Below are 21,710 nucleotides of genomic sequence, written 5' to 3' on the forward strand. Positions count from 1 at the left end.
CAGTTGCCATGATCTTGTTGTTGGGTTTTTTTTTAATATTAAGCTACAACCTAACTTTTACACTCTCTTCTTTCACTCTCATCAAAAGGCTTTTTTGCTTTCAGAGTGGTATTATTTCCATGTCTGAGATTATTGATATTTCTCTTGGCAACCTTAATTCCAGCTTTTGATTTGGGATCCTGGCATTTCTTACGATGTACTCTGCATGTACGTTAAATAAATAAAGTGACCTTATACAACCTTATCAGACTCCTTTAGCAATCTTAAATCAACCAGTTCCATGTTTGGTTCTAACTTTTTCTTCTTGAACTGCATACAGGTTCCTCAGGAGACAAATAAGATGAAATCTGATACTCCTACCTCTTTGAGGTCTTGCCACATTTTGTTGTGATGCACACAATCAGAGCCTTTAGTGTAGTAAATGTTCATCTGGCACTCCCTTGCTTTCTCCATAATCCAGCAAATATTGACAGTCTGACCTCTAGTTCCTCTGCCTCTTCAAAAACTAGTCTACGTTTCTGGTAATTCTTGGTTCATATATTGCTGAAGCCTGCCTTGTAGAAGCCCCCAATTACATGTAAAAACATTTTCCGTTTTTCAAGAAATATTGACTCTTGAATTCTCTCCCTCCCTCCCTTGCTACCATTCACTCCTCTTTGAGATGGTAAGCAGTCTCATATATTTTAAATGTGCAATCATGTAAAACATTTATCCATATTAATCCTTTTGTGGAAGGAAATGAATAGAAAAAAACTTAGGAAAGTGAAAAAAATTTTGCTTTGGTCTGGATTTAGACTCACTTCTTTTTCTATGGAAATAGATGGCATTTTTTATCAAAAGCCCCTTGGAATAGTTTTAGACTATTGTATTGCTAAGAATTATACTCATAATGCTGAACCCTTATTCATAGTGGTTTATTGTAAACTATTTCTATCATGTCACTGTATAGAATGTTCTCCTGGTTCTGCTTATTTCACTGGGCTTCAGTTTGTATAAGTCTTTCCAGGTTTTTCTAAGCTCCTCCTGCTTGTCATTTCTTAGAGCATAATAGTATTCCATTACAGTTATATACTATAACTTAGCCATTCCCCAATCTATGGGTATCCCCAACTTTCCAAATCTTTGCCCCCTTAAAAAGAGCTACTTTAAATATTTTTGTACATATAGGTCCTTCCTCACTCCTCTTTTTTTTTTTAATCTCTTCAGATTACAAACCTAGTAATGGTATTAATGGGTCAAAGGGTATGAACATAGGTCCAAATTGCTCTCCTGAATGATTCAGTCAGTTTACAACTCCCCCAACAATGCATTCGTATCCCATATCCCTTTCAGGTTTTATCATTTTCCTTTTCTATCATAATATATAATCTAATAGTTATGAGGTGGTGCCTCAGAGTTGTTTTAATTTGAATTTCTCTAAATAATAGTGAGATCATTTTTTACATGACTATAGAGAACTTTTCAGATTGGTTGGTTAATTACTTTTATTTTGTATATGTGCAGATCTGTTCTTGTCAGAGGAATTTCCAGTGAAATCTACTAATTTGCCTTAATTAATGTTTAAGTGATTGAAGAAATCATTTTTGACAGTGCAGGGTTTTTCCCCTTTAATGTAGATTCAAACAAAGTATTCATGGGTATTTTTTCTTTTCCAGACAGTGTGCAGAGGCAGCCCTCCGAGATGTCAGGCACTTCCTCAGTGATGAAGATGGGCATGTAGCGGTGAGTGTAACACCTTTCCGAGGGTCACTGTCCCTTTCCTTGCCTGCCAGGGGACAGTTGAATGCCTTTGTGTAAAAAGCATGATTGTGTAGGGTATATGTTGGCTTTTGATGCTCAAGTAATCCTTGAGGCCAAACTTCCCATGTTCCTGTCTCTCTCCATGCATGATGGAACCAATCACCCAAGGAAAGAGGCAGATCAGGCGCCAAACCTTCTCTGCCTGGGAAAGAAAAAGGAGAGGAAATGAGGGAGGGAAGCAGTTTACTAGCCTGACAATCTCAAATGAGGAATTCATCTGTTTTTCCTTTCTCTGAGGCTGCCAAATCCCAAAAGCCCTGTGGGAAGTGAGACTTTCCCTATGAAAGCTGCTTTCCGGCTTCTGAGTTATGGAGGGGAAAAATCTTAGGGAAATAGTATATACTTATAGTTCTAAAGATTGAGAGTTTGGATTCCAACCAATGATGGAATTTTGTTAGGACCTTTTTTCCCTCAGAGTCTGAGGAAGCTGTTCTAACATCTTATAGGATAAAAAGCTTTAATGGTTTCTGACTCAGGTGACTGGTTAGTTGATTGGTGCTATTCTCCTTGGTGTAGTGAACAGAATGCAGGACTTGACCTAGATTCTAATCCTGCCTTAGACACTTACTATTGGGCGAGTCCCTAACCCATTCAATCCGTTTCCTCCTCTATAAAGTGGATATAATACTAGTACCTGTATCACAGGGTTGTTGTGATGATCAGGTGAGATAATATATGAAAAGTCCTATCATCATTATTTTATGTGTTTCAGAGCAAAGGTTCTTAACTCGGGATTTGTGAACTTGATTTTCTGATATTTTGATGACTTTTTCAGTATAATTGGTTCCTTTATTGTCCTATGGATTTGATCATTTGCATTTAAAAATATTCTGAGAAGGGGTTCATAGATTTCATTAGACTGTCAAAGGAATCCTTGACACAAAAATGGTCAAGGATGCCTCATCTAAAAGTTGGTGTAGAAATTCCCAAGCATGGCCCTGGGAGATTGACCGTTTAGACAGATCTGCCCCAACCTCAGGATTCACAAAGTCACCCTGGGCATAGACCACGTCTCCCTAGATTTGAAAAATTTAAGACTTCTCCAGGACTTATCCCAGCCCTTTATTTGTCAGCCATGGGACAAAAGGGTCTTGAGGTGCCTGGTAACCCCTCCTAGAAGATCATCAAAGAAAAACGATTCGTGGGGGTGATCTTCCAGCTCAGCACTGTCTGCATGCAGAACACCTGCTTTCTGTTCTCATAAATGCATGTGTGTTAATCCTCATTCCAGCTGGGGGGGGGGGGAGTTTTTGTTTTGACAGAGGATTGAGGAGATGAAGCAGATGGTTCAAACCAGAATCTGCCATGGGAATAGCGTCATCCTTCTACCCTTGAAGCTCTCGCATTCCTCCCCTCCCTTCCATCCCTTAACTTGTTCCCTTCCACTCCCGTTTTTCTTGGTTGGTGCCTCTGTGAGTTTTTATTCCCAAACCGGATACTGAAGGCGTGAGGTCCAGGGTCTTTTATTGCTGTGTTAACATGTCAGGGATTGTTTATGGTCCTGTGCTTCTGCTTGACTCTAGGTTTTTGATGCCACAAACACAACACGAGAACGCAGAGAGACCATCTTTAAGTTTGGAGAGGAGAATGGCTACAAGGCGAGTCCTGGCTGCTAGACTTGGGTGACTTGACCAGTGGGGCCAAGTCTCCAGCCACTAATGCCCCTGTGGCTTGTCCCTCTAGCAGGGCTCATTTGGGATCAAACCCCGAGCTAAGAGCTTTGGAGGGTCTGCCAGAGCTTGCTTCCTTAGCTGGAAGGTGGCCCCCTCCGGACGAGAAGTCTCCTGCTGTCTGAGGTCCGAGGCGCCATCCCTGTTAGGAAAGAGGCCTGAGGAAAGGGCCCCTCCTAGGAGAGAAACTCTTCCTAGAGTCTGAACTTTGACGGAGATGTCTAAAAGAAAGCCGGTAGCTAGGTAGGATAGCAAACAGGATGCTCAACTCAGAGACAGGAAGACCTGAGTTCTCATTCTACCTCAGGGACGTACCAGGTACGGTGTAACCCTGGGCAAGTCACTTGACCTTTCGTGCCTCGAGTTTCCCAATGTGTAAAATGGGGACGATAATGGGGCACCCACTTCTCAGGGTCCTCGCAAAGCCCACATGAGATAAAGATGTATGAAGCGCTTTGCAAACCTGGACGTGCCGTATAAACATTGACTAGTAGTTTTATTATTAAGGAAGGAGCCTCCGCTGCTTTCATTCCTAAGGCCTAGGTTATCCCTTGTGCCCCGGGGGGGCCTCCTCTGCTCTCTGAGGCCTGGGGTGGGTCGGGGGTGCCCTGGGGGGGAAGGAATCTCCACGTCTCGGCCACCATTCTAAACTGGAAGGTGTTGTCTCATCAGATAACACACGTAGCTCACCGCTGTCCCTTTTCTGTCTCGCTTTCTTCCCCTCTTGGGGGTCCTGAATTCCTCGGATTTGAGGCTGCAGACCTTCTTTGTCGAATCCATCTGCGTGGACCCCGACGTCATCGCTGCCAACATCGTGGTGAGTGACTCTGCCTAGAGCCGGAGTCAGCCCCTGCGGAAGAAAGGACGCTTCTTGCCCTTCTGGCCCCCGCTGTAGCCGGCGGCTGGCATCGGGAGAAGGCCCAGAGGATCCTGGGAATGTCAGGAGAAAGGAGGGCGGGGGCAGTGGGGTGGCTCCCTGGATAGAGAGCCAGGCCCAGGAGGACCTGGGTTCACATGTGGCCTGAAGTGCTTCCTGACTGTGTGACCCTGGGCAAGTCACTTACCCCCCTTGGCCTAGCCCTTACCGCTCTGCTGCCTCGGAACTCATACTCAGTATCGATTCTAAGACAGAAGGGAAAGGTTGAAAAGAAAACAATTTTTAAGGGGGGGAATAGGTTTATTGTATGTACCCTAGAGTGGAGGAGGCCGCTGAGATGGGATAAGGAAAGCACCAGGGAAAGGAGAGGGGTGGGCCTGGCCCTGCCTGGATCATGGGTAGCCGAGACTTAATTTATAAATTAGTCCTTATGCCATAATTCCAGTATCCATGACCAACAGAAGTCCTACAGTAGGTAAATTTTAAAAAATTAATGATTTAATTAACTTATTTTTGATTTCCCCCCTATGGTGACATGATTCATGTTGTCTCCCTCCCTTTATCCCTCCCCCCTCCTGGAGCGGACAAGCAAGTCCCCTGGGTTTTATATATATATATATTTGTGTGTGTGTGAATATATATATATATTTAATATTTTTTATTTTATTAAGTATATTTTTATATACTTTGCAGGATAATATATCTGTATATATTGTCATTTACCTGATTTGCATGATATGATTTAAAATATATATATATATATATATATATAAAATCATGCAAAATAGGTACGTTTTCAGGGCCCCTCCGGCCCTCCCGGGGCCTTTTCCCGGCACTCCCGGCTGTCCGGCGCATCTTCCCAGTCCGCTCACCCGCCTCCCTCCCAGCCGTTCCTCCTTCTCTCCCATTTTGCCAGGAAAGGAGCTGATGGCAGGCTGTGCGGGGCTGCCTGGCGGCTCCCCCCTCCAGGGCTGCGTCCTTCCTCCCATGGACGCCGGCCCGTTCACTGACCCTTTCCTCTGTTTCCCGCAGCAAGTGAAGCTCGGCAGCCCCGACTACATCGACTGCGGGAATGACGAAGCCACGGAAGACTTCATGAACCGAATCGAATGCTACAAGAACTCCTACGAGACGCTGGACGAGAACCTCGATAAGTAAGTGTCGGGGGGATGGGGGGGCCGGGCCCCGGGAGGTCAGCACCCGTCCGTCGGGCCCCTTCCTTCTGTCCTAGCCCATCCTCCCCTTGGGGCCTGTTGTGGCAAGTCTCCTTTCTGAACTGCTTAGAAAAAAGCATAACGGCTTGCCTTTATTATTTAGAACTTAAAGGTTCACAAAGAATTTTATCTTTGCTATAACCCTGGAAGATAAATGCTATGATTATCCCCATTTTACAGATGAGGACATGGAGGCAAACTGAGGTTCAGTGACTTGCCCAGGGTCACACAGGTTTGAGTCAGGTTTGAACTCAGGACTTCCTTACTCAATGTTCAGGACTCTGTTTACCTCGCTACATAGATGCCCAGAGCAAAGCGGGGGCGAGATGAGATTGGTCAAAATCCTTTTGAAATTGCCTTTCGTGATCGTGCCGTGAACACCAGTTTAGGTGACTCCTGCCTGAGCCCCAGTGAGCAGAGCCAGGTCCCCCTCGCTGCCTGCCCTGGAGGATTCCCAGAGGCACCCCAAACTTTCTGGTGTGTCCACCGCTGGGGGCTGAATCTGCGTGGGGGAAAATGGGGCCAGAGTGGCCCGTTCACAGCCGGGCTCGTCCCTTTGGCTGCGATCCCGGCTTTGGTAGGGATGGAGACTAAAAGAGTCACCTTAGTCTTCTTGCCTTCTTGTAAAGATTAAAATTTAGGGGAGACTGAGGCATCTGAGGCAGGTAGAAATTAGTTTCTCTCTGCAAGGAGTATTCTATTTTTATGAGGTTTATTAAAGGTTGAGAATTTAAGAATATTAAGTAAGAAAAGGCACGTGCCAGGTGGGCACCCAAAATTCCACTCACATCATGAGACGCATGTGTTGGAGCAGGGGTTTCCCTTCAGACGATACCCACACTCCATTAATCTGTTTTGCTTTAAATGCTCCCTAGAAGTTTCCATCACCAAATTTGCCGATCTGTTCATAAAAATGGTCACTTTGGTACCCAGAGCCAGTTCTGAAAGTAGTTGCACAAAGAACCTAAAATTTTGAACAGTGCTCTACTTTCAGAACTGGCTCTGGGTACCAAATTCTTCGAGGTGGATGGTGGTCCAAGTGGCTTCTTGGTTTGTCTCACAGATGAGGCAGGAGGCGAAGGGCTCGCAGGGACAAAGAAGAGCCCTGGGACAGGGAGTACTTGGGGCAGAATCCCTTGGCCTTTCGTTTTAGGAAAAGTCACTGAAACGCCCTTAAAAGTGGCTCTGTGGGCCCGAGACGGCCGCCCTGCAGGTCAGCTTGTTTGTCACACACGGTGTGTAAGTGTGACCCTTAGTGACACTAGACACGAGAGCCCACGTGTGAGCTGCGTCTGATCCCACCAGCCTCACCGTGGCCACCTCCATCCCGTCGTCTGTGGACTAACAAACCAGGCTTTTTGTTAAGAAAGTGTGTGCCGTCAGTGACATGATGCTGGGAGCTAGAACGGATCCACAAATAACTGAGAACTTGATTGCAAATGTCATTTGGTATTTGAGCCAGGGTGGAAGCCAGAGCTGTCCTCATGAGGCTCTTTTTCCATTTTTCTCTTTTTTTCCCGTCTCTTCCTCCTCTCTCCCCTTTCCTCTGTCTCTCCCATTTCTCTGCCCTTCTCTTCTGCTCCAATTTCTGCTCCCCCTGCCGTCTCCCCTCTTCTTCACTTCCCTGTCTCCTTCTCCCCTTCATCTCTCCCTGTCTGTCTCCCCCTTCCCCACTCCCTTTCCCTCCCATTTCTCCTTCCTCTTCACTGTGCTCTCTCTGGCTCTCCCTTTCTACATCCCATCCTCCTTTCCCTCCTCTGTGGGGGAAAGGGATCTCTCCTACATTAAGATCATGGATGTGGGACGGAGTTACCTGGTAAATCGAGTGATGGACCACATTCAGAGTCGGATCGTTTACTACCTCATGAATATCCATGTGACCCCTCGATCCATCTACCTGTGTCGGCATGGAGAAAGTGAAATGAATATCCTAGGAAGGATCGGTGGGGACCCGGGACTGTCCCCCAGGGGCAAGGAGGTGAGTGCGCTTGCCGCTTACTGTTTGTGAAGCGCTTTACGCCTCTTTTCTCATCACCACAGCCCTGGGAGGCGAGTTGGGAAGTAAGGAAATTGGGGAGAGAGCAGGAAACTGAATCTAAGAGAGGTGAAGTGACTGACCTAAGGTCATTGCACAAACACTTCTGCGGGTTTGTGTATCTGCGCTGCAGAATCTTTCCCACCGACCTTCCCTCTCTCCCTCCCTGGAGCCCAGCTGGACCAGGCTCAAGTGGATCGTAAAACTTTTGTGCAGGAAGTTGTAGGGCTGGGAATTGATAGAGAATTTCCCTTCGAGGTGGGCAGAGACCCATTTCTATGTGTTTCTTTGCACGTATTCTGCTTCTGAGTTAGCACAGGTTGGACTGGGATAGACCTTGCAGATGGGCCCCTCCTCAGAAATGCACACTGCTCTGTATCTCACTGAGGTTTCCCTGACTCACTTGGATCCTCCTGTCTCAGGGCAAAGCTTCTGGCCCACTGGGAGCAGCCTTAAACCCAGCCCCTCTAGTCACCACTCTGGCTCCCTGGATGTTCATTTGTCCTTTCTGGGAAGTCAGTCACTTAACAAGTATCTATGAAGCTCAGACTGGAGCCAGTCACTGAGCGAGGCCCTGGAGAGACAATGACAAAAATAAAGCAGTCTTTGCCGTGCATTCTTTTGAAGAAACATGGTGTCCCAAAAGTTTTGGTGCAGGTTTAAGCTTTAGTAACCCCAGAACTATAAATGCTACAAACATACCAAGATATAATTTCAAAAACTTACTTATTTAATTCAGTGAATTGGTACAGGAGATCCTCTTGCTTGGCCATCTTGGTAACCTGGTCTAACTCCATTAGATTTTCTTTTCTGGAGTCACCTCATCACTATCATATATACTTTATTTATTTTTAATATTTTTCCATGGTTACATGATTCATTATCTCTCCCTCTCCTCTTCCCTCCCCACTCCCAGAGCTGACAAGCAATTCCACTGGGTTATACCTGTGTTGTCACTTCATACCTGTTTCCATATTATTCATTTTTGTAATATTCTTTTAAAAACCAAAACCCCACATCCTATACTCATGTAAGCAAATGATAAATCATATGTTTTCCTTCTGCATTTCTACTCCCACAGTTCTTCCTCTGAATGTGGATAGCTTCTTTCTCATAAGTTCCTCAGTATTGTCCTGGATCATTGCATTGCTGCTAGTAGCAAAGTCGATTACATATGATCTTCCCACAAAGTTTCAGTTTCTGTGTAAAATGTTTTACTGCTTCTGCTCATTTCCCTCCTTGTGGAGGTCTTCCCAGTTTTTATACAAATAAAAAAGTTCGTCATTCCTTGTAGCACAATAGTATTCCATTACCAAAGTATACCACAATTTGTTCAGGCATTCCCCAATCGAGGGGCACCTCCTCATTTTCCAATTTTTTGCCACCACAAAGAAACACATATGAATATTTTTATACAAACATTTTTCATTATTATCTCTTTGGAGTAAAAATCTAGTAACAGTATTACTAGATCCAAGGGCAGACAGTCTTTTAAAACCCTTTGGGCATGATTCCAAATGATTCCAACCTTCCAGAATGGTTGGATCAGTTCACAACTCTGCCAGCAGTGCCTTAGTATCCCAATTTTGCCATATCCCCTCCAACATTTATTATTTTGCTTTACTGTCATATTGGCCAGTCTGCTGGGTGTGAGGTGGTACCTCAGAGTTGTTTTGATTTGCATTTCTCAAAGCAGGAGGGATGGAGAACACTTTCTCATGTGATTATTAATAGTTTTGATTTCTTCATCTGAAAACTGCCTATTCATAACCCTTGCCCACTTGTCAATTGGGGAATGGCTTGATTTCTTGTACATCTGACTTTAGTTCCTTATAAATTTGAGAAATTAGACCTTTATCAGAGATTTCTATTATAAAATTTTTCCCCAGTTTGTTGATTCCCTTCTAATTTTGGTTGCATTCATTTTGTTTTTACAAACACTTTTTAAATTTCATATAATCAAAATTATTCATTTTACATCTTGTAATATTTCTGTCTCTTGCTTGGTCTTAAAGTCCTTCCTTTCCCATAGACCTGACAGGTATACTATTCTCTGTTCACCTAATTTATTTATGATTTCACTCTTTATATTTAAGCCATAGACCCATTTTGAATTTATCTTGGTATAAGGTGTGAGATCGTGATCTAAACTATAAAAATTATACATACTTATAACATAGGTTTGCAAATGTAGCTATAAAGGTTTGTGAATATTGTAGCATACTTTGTAGATAGATTGTAAATAGAGGAAGTATAGAATAGGATAGGGAAATTAGCATAAAATAGTGTAACAATTTAGGGGTAGCTTAAAAGTTAGTGTAGTCAATTCATAGATTATTAGATTACTTAGTGATAGAATTTAAACTGCATTTACAGAACAGTTTTCCATGATGAGGTTTTGTGAAAGCATTGGCTGAAATTGTGTTAATGGAATATTTATAATCAAGGTTGCTTTTTGCATAGTGAAAAGTATAGTTAGATAATTGTTATATTAGTCTAGAATTGTAAGAAGAGGTAATAGTAATTGTAGTGTTCATTGATTACTTTTGTATTCTTATGTTCAACATTAGCATTTTATTTCTGTATTCATTTTTGTAAGCCTCAATCCCTCACCCTATGCCTTTCCTGGGGAATACCCTAGACTAGGAATACATATATAGGAATAAGAGAGCATAGAGTAGAGGGAGGTTTTTTGTTTTAGGGAATTAATTAATAGAATAGGAATATATTTAAGGTAAGTAGTAAGATTCACAAGCACTGAGCTTGGGAAGGTCGGGAATTTGTGAAAGGGGATGACCGAGAAGATGGATTTGCTAAAGATGCAAGCATGGTACAAGAACAGTGCAAAGCAGAAGGGAAAAGCATGGGCTGTTCAATGACAGGAGGATTCTAAAGGCCAACAGAACTCTGGGAGGGATCGTTGGAAAGGAGGGGGTTTGAGAGGAGCTCGGAATCTTTCCTCTTGGACCTTTTCAGCATTTTCCTGAGCATAAGTGAGCTTTTAGAAAAGATCTTTGATACTCCCGTGTCTGTTTCCGGAAGCCCGAACATCTACAACTGTGTGGACTCAGTGAAACAGCAGGCTACCTGAAGGGTTTGCCTTGAGGGTGGCTGCTCTGAGCCAGCAGTGAATCTCTTAACCCGGAACTGCTAACATCCTAGAGACTTATTAATTTATCAGTTTAGGGTTAGCTAATTAAGAGATACCATCTACTTCAGAAAGGAGTTTCATTGATTGCCCTTGGCTGGGCTGAGGGCAGAAGACTGTCAGCCATTGGGGAATAGATAGGGTTTTCCTGTTACTCTCCTGATCCAATTTACTCTCACTTCACTTTATGAAATCGTTTATAAGGAATAACAGTCAGATCTTACTGTCAGGGGACAAGAAGGAGGACAGTTGGAGGGCTTCGGGGAGAGAGAGTTTACTCTATTGAGCCAAACCAAATCACCAGCCATTCCCTTTCTCCCTAAGCAAGTCTGTGTCAAGGGATATTCACCTCAGGATGCTAGGTAAAACTAAATTCCCTAGCAAACCTACAATCTTTTTCCATTGAGGTGTCTCATCCTTCCTAACACAGCTGCTATATCAGGTCAGCCCAAATCACTGGCCTTAGGGAGAGAAGTGTCCATCTTTAATCTCTGCCCCAACTGAGGGATACCCTTTAGGCTTGGTAAAGCTAAACCCAGGTCACCAGTTCCTCCTGGTCCACAGGGCAGCTCCTCATTACCTTTTACCCTGCCAGACCAAGCCAAGAAACACATTCTTGGTCACCAGACATCTGGCAGGGAGGAGCAGAGACAGACATCCATTTTTTATCTCACCTGGGGGAAGGCACTCTGTCAGGTCAAGTCCCATTAAACATTGACCACTCATTACATCCATTTTTCAGGGTCTTCCCAATTACCTTTTTACAAAACCTAATTTTTCCCATATTGTTTTCCAATTTTCCCAGTTTTTGTCAAATAGAGGGCTCTTGTCCCAAAAGCTGGGATCTTTGGGTTTATTAAACACTAGCTTGCTGAAGTCCTTTGCCCTGTCTATTCCATTGATCCACCCTTCTATCTCTTAGCCAGTACCATATTGTTTTGATGATCACAGTTTATAGTACAGTTTAAGGTCTGGTACTGCTAAGCCATAAACCTTCACATTTTTTTTATTGGTCCCTGTGCTAGTTTTAATCTTTTGTTCTTTCAGATGAACTTTGTTATAATTTTTTCTAATTCTATAAAAAAAAAATTTGGTAGTTTGATAGGTATGACTCTGAATAAGTAAATTAATTTAGATAGGATTGTCATTTTTATTATAATAACTCATCCTATCCATGAGCAATTAATTTTTTATAATTGTTTAGGTCTAGTTTTATTCATGTAAAAAGTGTTTTGTAGTTGTGTTTGTATAATCCTTGAGTTTGTCTTAGCAAATAGATTCTCAAATATTTTATATTGCCTAGAGTTATTTTAAATGGGGTTTCTCTTTCTAACTCTTGCTGCTGAGTTTTGTTGGAAATCTACAGAAATGCTGATGATTTATGTGGATTAATTTTGTACCCTGCAACTTTGCTAAAGTTATTAATTATTTCCACTAGTTTTTTAGTTGATTTTCTCAGATTCTCTAGGTTTACCGTCATGTTATCTGCAAAGAGTGATAGTTTAGTTTCCTCATTGCCTACTTTGATCCCTTCAATTTCTTTTTCTTCTCTAATTGCTACTGCTAGCATTTATAGTACAATATTAAATAGTAGTGGTGATAATGGGCATCCCTGCTTTATTCATGATCTTATTTGAAAGGCTTCTAACTTATCCCCATTGCAGTTGATAACTTGCTCAAGGTTTTAAATAAATACTGCTTATTATTTTGAGAAAAGCCCCTTTTATTCCTATACTTTCTGGTGTTTTCAATAGGAATGGATGTTGCATTATGTCAGAGGCTTTTTCTGTATCTGTTGAGATAATCATGTGTTGATAATGGTCAGTTATGTGGATGATTTTCCTAATATTGAACCATCTTTGCATTCCTGGTATAATCCCACCTGGTCATAGTGAATAATCCTTGTGATAACTTGCTATAGTCTTTTTGCTAGTATTTTATTTAAGATGTTTGCTGATTAGTAAGTTTGGGCTATAGTTTTCTTTCTTGTATATAATTTTAAAAAGACAACACCTCATTGTTTTGAATGATTTTGAGGCTCAGATTATAAATGGGGTCCTTTCTGTCATTGAGCAGCAACACATAAAAGTTTTTTACTAAATTTGAAAATTGACTAAAGCATAAAAATGCCAATTATATTGAATTTTAGTAAAAACATATTTCAAAAACTTGAATAATGAGCATTTCAAGAGAAGTTATTAAAACTTAAAACAGCACTAAGACTTTGGGGACACCTTTTATAAGTAAATAAAAGATTCAGAATAGAGAATGATCCCATGACTTCACTAGGGAGTTCCCAAGTGAGAAAACTCTCATCAGTGCAAGTTGTCATATTCTCAGCAATTTGTAGTCTTAGAGAGTTATCAAAAGTACTTAGAGCTTAAATAATTCACCAGGTTTTACATGGCCAGTCTAGTTCAGAAATGAATCTTGGAATCAAGGCCTTCCTGACAATTTTTTAATTAGATAATTTTTTAAACCTTTACCTTTTGTCTTAGAATCAATAATAAGTATCAGTTCCCAGCCAGAAGAGCAGTAAGAGCTAGGCAGTTGGGGTCAAGAGACTTGCCCAGGTTCACACACAGTTAAGAAGTGTAGCCAAATTTGAACCCAGGACCTCCTATCTCCAAGCCTAGCTTTCTATCTCCTGAGCCACCTACTTGCCCCAAGACCTTCCTCACCTTGAGGCTGACTCTCCCTACCTCTCTGTACAAAATATATACAAAATAAATACAAGGAAATATTTTGGGAAAGACACTTGTAGCTCATGGGGTCATGAAGACTTGGACATGACTGGACATACACTAGCTGCATGAAGGATCCTGAAAGGACCCTGGAACTGATTGGATATGGGAAGTGAAGGAGTTAGGAATCAGGAATGACTAGAAGGTTGTAAATCTAGGAGCAACTGAAAGGAAGGTGGTACCTTGACCAGAAATAAGGAAGTTTGGAGGAAGGTAGGTTTGGGCACAGTGGGAAGGATAAAGAGTTCTGTCTTAGACATGTTGAGTTTGAGATGACTCTAAGGTTCAAAATTCAAAATGTTTAGGGGGCAGCTGGGTAGCTCAGTGGAGTGAGAGTCAGGCCTAGAAACAGGAGGTCCTAGGTTCAAATCTGGCCTCAGCCACTTCCCAGCTGTGTGACCCTGGGCAAGTCACTTAACTCCCATTGCCCAGCCCTTACCACTCTTCTGCCTTGGAACCAATACACAGTATTGATCCCAATACTGAAGGTAAGGATTTAAAAATATATATATCCAAGAGACAGCTAGAGATACAGGAGTGGAACTTGGGAAAGAGGCCAGAGCTAAACATATTCATTTGTGAGTCATCTGTATCAGTGATAATAACTTGAACATATGGGAATTGAGCTGATGAAGGCACTGAGAGAGAAGTTACGGGCTGAGATATGGATGATGATCCAGCAAAGGAGACCAAGGAGTGGTCCGAGAGGTAGAAGGAAACCAAGAGAGCGGGGGTAAAACAAAAAGTCCAGCTGGGAGAGAGTATTCAGGAAGGAGGTAAGCATGCCACATGCGGAAGATTAAGAAGGATGAGGACTGAGAAAAAGACTCCTGCATCTGGCAGGAAGATCATTGGTAATTTTAGAAAGATTTCAGTTCAGTGATGTAGTCTGAATCCAGAAGGCAAGAGATTGAGAAGTGAGTGAGAGGAGAGGAGGTGGAGACAATGGCTGCACACAGGTTGGTTTTGTTTTTTAAGGAACTTGGCTGTGAAAGGGATGAGAATTAGAAATAATCTGAGGGAATTAGGTAGGGCAAAATGAGGGAAAGCCTTGGTCCCTAATTGATAACTGAGGGTGAGCCAGACTTTGTACTTCTGCAACAGAAAGGAGAATTCTCAAGACACTAAGCAGCAGGAGGCAGCTGGGTGGCTCAGCAAATCAAGAGCCAGACCTGAAGTTGGGAGGTCCTGGGTTCAAGCCTGACCTTAGACACTTCTAACTGTGTGACCCTGGACAAGACACTTAACCCCAATTGCCTAGCCCTTACCGCTCTTCTACCTCGGAATCAATACACAGTATTGATTCTAAGAAAGATAATAAGGGGTTAAAAAGAAGGAGGGGTGCATTAAGCAGTCAGGACTCCCTTAAGGAATTCATGAAGACCCTCTTGGAGTTCATCCCAACACCAGAACCACCATCCTTCCCTTGTAGAGCCATCCAAAAAACATGACCACTCAGAATTTGGACTGATCAAGATAGCTAGGGATGGTCCGCCACACAGACCCACACAAGAGGCAGGCTGGGTTTGGTAGAGATGAGAGGGACCCATTTTCATCTTTTATAAATCACATATGATGGGGGGCTGGGACTTCATCTGGTCATGTGGTTTCCACTTTGTGAGAAATTCAGGGGTTCCTGGAAGAAAGGCAAGTCCAGGATGACTGAGCCTGATTTTGCTTTGTGCCCTCAGTTTGCTAAAAACTTGGCCCAGTTCATCAATAATCAGAACATCAAAGATCTGAAGGTTTGGACTAGCCAGATGAAAAGGACCATCCAGACCGCAGAGGCCCTGGGCGTCCCCTACGAGCAGTGGAAAGTTCTGAATGAAATTGATGCTGTAAGTTGGCTCCTCCCAGTCCCATTATTATCACAGGGACATCACCCCTGCTCACCCACACACCTCACCCACCAGGGGAGATGCAGGGAAGCTGGGCGCTGTCTATAGCTGGCCTGTGGATCAGGGCTCACATGGTAAAGGACAGATGTCCATCTCTGGACAGGTGCCCTGGGAGAGGTCCCCAACACTGTGCAGCTGTAGGTCAGGCCCCTCGTCACCTCTCCCCTACACCACAAAATCAGTGAATAGAGAGCCAGACCTGGAAGCAGGACATCCTGGGTTCAAAACTGTCCCCAAGACATAACTGGGTGACCCTGGGCAAGCCACTTAACTCCTAGCCCTTACCACTCTTCTGCCTTAGAACTGATACCTAGTATTAATTCCAGGATGGAAGGCAAGAGTTTAAAAAAAGTCTCTGGTGTATTTCCTGGTATGTATGAGGACTATGGTTTGGATCTCTGCTTGTCGTGGGTGATAAAGCTGGTGCCTTCTGGTCTTGTCTTCAAGGGGGTATGTGAAGAAATGACTTATGAAGAAATTCAAGAGCATCACCCTATGGAATTTGCACTTCGGGATCAAGACAAGTATCGGTATAGGTACCCAAAGGGAGAGGTATGTGTCCTGGCCCCAGATCTAGGACTTCCCCCCTGCCTTTGTGAGCCCAAGTTCGGCTAGAGTGAAGAGAAGAGGGTTTGTTCCATGGCATCATCACCCAGGTCACGGCTGCTTAAACTTCTGTGGTGTCACAGACCCCTTTGGCCATCTGGTGGAGCCTGTTTATCCCTCCCCACAGCGATGTTCTCAAGGCATGAGACCAAATACCTGCAATTACAAAAGGAATTAATTATATTGAACTGGAGCCACTAAAATATTAGAAAAACAAGTTCATGGTCCTTAAGATAAAAGCCTCTGAACTAGCTAGAGCTCTTCACTCTGGTCTGGGATGGGGGGGGGGGGTCGATGCTTATCGGACATAAGTGAAAGGATTAGTGACCTGCCCAGTGGCTCCTGGGTCATCTTGACCACCATTAATGCAGCCCAACCCCTCCTAAGCACGGATCTCTCAGGAAAGCAGCCTGGCTCTTAGCCAGGACCTGATGGAGGCCCTGAGATCACCGCCCGGGGATGAGGGATGCTCTGACTCTGGGAGGAATTCCCAGGCCCCTTTGAAAGCTCTGGCAACTGAAATGTCCTTGGGGATACTTTCCAGCCTGGGAGAAGTGCCCACGTCGGCCTGATTCACTCTCATGCACTTAGGATCTTGCTCTCTCCCTTAAAGGAGGTGAACTTGATCCCAGAAAAACACCCAGAGTATTGGGGCTGCTTTAAAGTTGTTTGATGGTCACCTCTCCCCTGGCAGGTGAGCACCACTGCTGCCACTGTCCTGAACTCTGGACTAACCTGATGTTGCTGCTGCCCCCTTCTGGTCCATAGGAATGGTCCAGACAGCATGGAAAATTGATTTTCTCAATTAGGCATATTTGGACTTTGTTTTTCTTTTTTATTTTCTTTCCAGGAAGGAAGGATTGAAGGGTGAGAGAGAACAGGGATAGAGTACTCCCCCCCCCCAAAAAAAAAGGAAAAGAAAAAAGAGGGCCATTGAGGTATTGATTTTTTTTAAATGCAGAGAACAGAAGGAAAGTCAGAAAGAAGCAGAATCAGGAAAGGCACTTTTGAAAGCTATAGGTTGAACTTATTTTATACTTAAAAAGAAAAATAAGCCCTACATAATAGAGATCTGAAGTTTCACATGTTTTCCTCTTTTTCTGATCTGCTCTATTTCTGATCCAATATTACTCTGATCTGTTATGCAAATGTCCATTTCATTTGGTGCGTATATAAGTTCAGAATAAAAAATTAAAATTAAAAAAAAATTTAAGGGATGGAGGTTCTCAAACCTCAGCTAGGGGTTCAACAAGATCTTTGGCCAGAAGTTTTCCAGGGATAGTTAGCCTCAAGTATTGCAGATTGAGTTTAGTATAATGATCTGATTTGAAAATTTGTCCCCCACAGATTGATAAATGGTCAGAGCATGTAAACAGGAAATTTTTTGAGAAAGAAATCCAAGCTATTAGTAGCCATATGAAAAAAGATGTGTCAGAGGGCAACTAGTTGGCTTAGTAGATAGAGACCCAGGTTTGGAGATGAGAGGTCCTGGATTCATATCTGGCCTCAGACACTTTCTGGCTGTGTGAACCTCAGCAAATCACTTAACCCTAATTGCCTGACCCTTACTGCTCTTATACCTTGGAACTGATACTATCAATTCTAAGACAGAAGGTAAAGTGTTTTTTTGCTTTAAAATGCTCTAAATCACTAATAGTTAGAGAAATATAAGTTAAAACAATTCCAAGGTACTACCTTATACCAATCAGATTAGTTAACCAAAAAAAAAAAGATAAGAAGAAGGAAAATAAGAAAGAAAATTCTGCTAATGGGATTATCCTTTAATGCATTGTTGCTGAAGCTATGAACTGGCCCAGCCATTCTGGAAAGCGATTTGGAACTATGCCTTCAAAGCTATTAAAGTCTACCTACTCTTATGTACCCAGTAATACTGCCACAAGGCCTCTCTACTCACAAAGAGATTTAAAAAAAAAAGGATCCATATGTAAAAATATATTTATAGCAGTTCTTTTTGCGGTAGCAGTAAGTTAGAAACTAAAGGGACTTCCATCCTTTGAGGAATGAACATAACCACACAAATTATGGTATATGAATCTGAATGTGATAGAATATTGTTGTGTTTTAAGAAATGATTAAGGGGATGGTTCCAGAAAACCTGGGAAAACTTTATAGGTCCTGATGCACAACAAAGTAAGAAGAACCAGAACAATTTCTATAATAGAGCTTTTTAAAGATAAACAACTTTGAATGTTTTAAGAACTCTGATCAAAACAATGATCAACAGTCATTCCAAAGAACTCGTGATGAAACATTCTACCCACCTCCAGATGGAGAGATGATACTTAGAGTTTAGATTGAAGCATATTTTCTTTTCTTTCTTTTTTTTGGGGGGGGGGGCATGGCTAAAGTAGGAATTTGTTTTGCATGACAATACACATTTAAAATGGATTTTGTTTTTAATTCTTGATTTCTCAATGGGTAGGGAAGAATTCAAAACTGAAAACAAAATAAAATTGGAAAGAAAGAAAAATTGCCCCCACAGAAGCTGGCCACAGTTAGGGGAAACATTTGAGAAAGGACAAGCCTGGAAATCCTTCTTGTCCAATGCTAATTAACCCTCTGTGTCTCATCTAGAAAGGCCCTAAACAGTGTCACCAAAGAGCCCTGAATGCATTTAGGTCTCCTGGAGTCATCATTCAGTGAAGTCCACAATATTCTTCTGAGCCCAGAGTCATTTGATTGGTCCAGAACTCTTTCATGGAATCTGTCTCTTGTCATCCAAAGGCAGATACGGTTATTTTTGCCCCCAAATCAGCAAGGGTTTCTTGAGGAACTACAGCCTGAGGCCACAGTTATTAAAACTGCAGATAACAGTGACTCCAGTGGGAGAGCTAGTACGCTGAACGTTTTATTATTTTGACAACTGTTAATTCAATATAATTGGTCTCTTCTTATCCTGTGTGTTTTATATTATTTGAGAAAGGGTTCTGGGTTTCACCAGACCTCCAGAGAGGTCCATCACACACACACACACACACACACACACACACACACACACACACACACACACATACACACACACACACTTCAGAACTTCTGATCTAAAAAGATATTCGTGATGGGGCAGTGAGGTGGCTTAGTGGATAGAAAGCCAGGCTTGGAAACAAGAGGTCCTGGATTCAAATATGACCTCAGATAATTCCTAGCTGTGTGACCAGGAGTGAGTTACTTATTCCCAATTGCCTAGCCCTTAACTACTCTTCTGCACAGTATTGCTTCTGAGACAAAAGATAAGGAAAGAGAAAGGGGGGCAAGAGAAGGGAGAGAGGAAGAGGGGAAAAGCGGGAGGTGAGAGAGAGGGGGAGAAAGTAGGGCAGGCAGGACAAATGCATGACGAGTTAAGGACATCGTTTTTAGGACTGGCACAGGGTGGAAGCGTGTCCTCACTCCCCTTATTTGCACTGGATCCCGGCCACCACCCCCCCCACGCACACACACACATCCCATGCCATCCCATGACTCCCTTGTAGGAGATGAATCTGCCCTCTCTCCTCAGCTCTCCTGTTCTCTTTCAGTCTTATGAAGACCTTGTACAGAGACTGGAGCCAGTAATTATGGAACTGGAGAGGCAGGAGAATGTCCTGGTGATCTGTCACCAGGCTGTGATGCGCTGCCTGCTCGCCTACTTTCTAGACAAGACTGCAGGTATGAGGCCCCAGATGGAGCTGGATGTCTTTGGGGCTGTGACCATCAGGAACAGGCGATGGTGGTGGGCTTCGGGCAAAGGCTTCCTGGGAGTAGACTAACTTTTCTCCCCGTCTGTTTCTCAGAAGAGCTGCCTTATCTCAAGTGCCCGCTGCATACGGTTTTAAAGCTAACGCCAGTGGCCTACGGTAAGGAAGGACGCCTGCTCGGTCCCTTGGCCCCAGTGTGTGCTGTGATCTCGGCTTTGGGTGGCATCCCCCTTGTAGGCCAGGCACGCAGCTAGTTTTTCTTCTCCCTGTCCAGTTGCTCTTCACAAGTAGTTTCACAGCTTTAAGTGGCATCTTAGGAGCTAGTTCCCAGGAGTCCAGGTGGAAAGAGGCATTTCTGGTCATTTTTGTGAGTCCGTAAGCCGAGTGCCGGCTACTCCAGGGGGAAAGCTGGAGCGCCAGCCCTTCCATCATGCCCACTCTGGCTTCCAAGAAGAGCAAGCCAGTTCTGACTTTCGTGCTTTGAAAGGCTTCGCCGGTGTCGATTTTCTCTCTGGTGACAGACGCCACCACATAGCAGGGGGGCTAGAACCGAAACATCATGAAGTGGCTGGCCGTTCCTCCGAGGACAGACCAGGCACATCCTCAAAACTTTTCTTTCCAGCCTCCTAGCACCTGCCAGAGCTTAAGTTATATCAGAAGAGTCTTCAAGAACCTAGAGGTGCCCCTTTGTGGAAACACTGGAATTAAACCATACTGAGTCTATCCTGTCCTAGTACCTAAAGTCTTGGGGAGAGAAAGAGAGAACATGGGATTGCAAAATGACAAATAACCAATATATCTACATGTAATTGTGGGAAATATCTAATTTTTTAAAAATTAAATGAACAAATAAATAACCAAATTGGAGGCATCAGAGGGTAGTGAAAAGAGCACAAGAGTCTCAGGTCTTGGGTTAGAATCTTGTCTCTGATACTTATTATCTGTGGGATGTTAGGTGAATCGACTGACCTTTCCTGGGCCTCACTTTCCTCATCTGAAAATTGAGGAAGCTGGGCTTAGATGATCTCTAAGGTACCTTCCCGCTTTAGAGCTTATTATTTTAATATTGGCAATTATACTAAGGACTTGCCTGGTATAGTCAAACAAGCACTGGCTCCAGAGTCCAAGGACCTAGGTTCAAATTTTTTCTCTGATAATTTCCTAATCACTTGACCTCCATGGGTCTCAGTTTCTTCTGTAAAATAAGGAGGTTGAACTAGATGGCCTCTTAGGTCCCTCAATCCTAATTTGGTAGCTCAAAATTATACAACTCTTTCCAAAAGCAATTATACTTTTCAAAGCACTTTATGTAAATGACTCATTTGTTCCTCATAATACCCAGGAGAAAGGGGATTTTACCGGTTTAAAAGCCAAGGTAGGGACAGCGAGGTGGCTCACTGGATAGAGAGGCAGGGCTGGAGACAGAAAGTAAGGATTTTAAAAAGAATAAGCTGATGTAGAGAGAGGTTTAAATGACTTGCCCATGAACACACGACTGGTAAAAAGACCAGTAAAGCTTTGTGAGGGCACTTAATGTGTCCCATTCATCTTTCTCCCCAACTAAATGTATTATTGAATAAACAAGAATGAAGAATCTGACACGTCTCCTAGTAGACAAGAAATTTATAAAGGGAACCTAAGGAGATTTCCCAAGGTTACTATTTATGTAGAGTGTTTCATTTAAGTTTTAGATGAAAAGGAAAAAGAATGATCATGTCCCATTGATTCCAATATTCACTGTCTCCTGTTCCAAAGATTTGGCTTTTAGAGCAAATGGTGTGTGGCCCCTGTTATTGATTCTCTGTGCTGGCTGGTATTTATTGGTCTTGTTTGGGATATTTATTTTAGTTCCTCTGTAAGAGGGAGTCACAAACACACAGAGTTCCCATGCAAATCTCTTCTTAAGCCATGGTGCCTTGGTGAGGGCTCAAGGAATCTCCCACTTAAGATGAAGAGTACTTCTCTTGTTTGGGGTACAGCCACCAATTTTGCTATTATAATTGGAAGAGAATTAGCTGATTCC

The 21,710-nt window shown here is 43.0% G+C and overlaps 1 protein-coding gene across 12 annotated transcripts in view; it reads left to right on the forward strand.

The window, feature by feature from the left end:
* The window catches only part of PFKFB4 (6-phosphofructo-2-kinase/fructose-2,6-biphosphatase 4), an 85,543-nt gene that overhangs the window by 50,203 nt on the left and 13,630 nt on the right, over window positions 1-21,710 (forward strand). For 11 of the 12 annotated variants that reach the window (XM_056805272.1, XM_056805275.1, XM_056805276.1 and 8 more), the window contains 9 exons: window positions 1,656-1,722; window positions 3,324-3,398; window positions 4,231-4,287; window positions 5,380-5,501; window positions 7,332-7,539; window positions 15,180-15,326; window positions 15,834-15,938; window positions 19,529-19,658; window positions 19,784-19,846. In XM_056805272.1, coding sequence (XP_056661250.1) covers window positions 1,656-1,722; window positions 3,324-3,398; window positions 4,231-4,287; window positions 5,380-5,501; window positions 7,332-7,539; window positions 15,180-15,326; window positions 15,834-15,938; window positions 19,529-19,658; window positions 19,784-19,846 — 974 coding nt within the window. Of the gene's footprint in view, window positions 1-1,655; window positions 1,723-3,323; window positions 3,399-4,230; window positions 4,288-5,379; window positions 5,502-7,331; window positions 7,540-15,179; window positions 15,327-15,833; window positions 15,939-16,842; window positions 16,893-19,528; window positions 19,659-19,783; window positions 19,847-21,710 lie in introns of those variants that run through there. The other variant, XM_056805277.1, reaches the window with a different exon arrangement.

The sequence above is a fragment of the Monodelphis domestica genome, chromosome 7 (genome assembly GCF_027887165.1).
Source record: "Monodelphis domestica isolate mMonDom1 chromosome 7, mMonDom1.pri, whole genome shotgun sequence".
NCBI lineage: Eukaryota > Metazoa > Chordata > Mammalia > Didelphimorphia > Didelphidae > Monodelphis > Monodelphis domestica.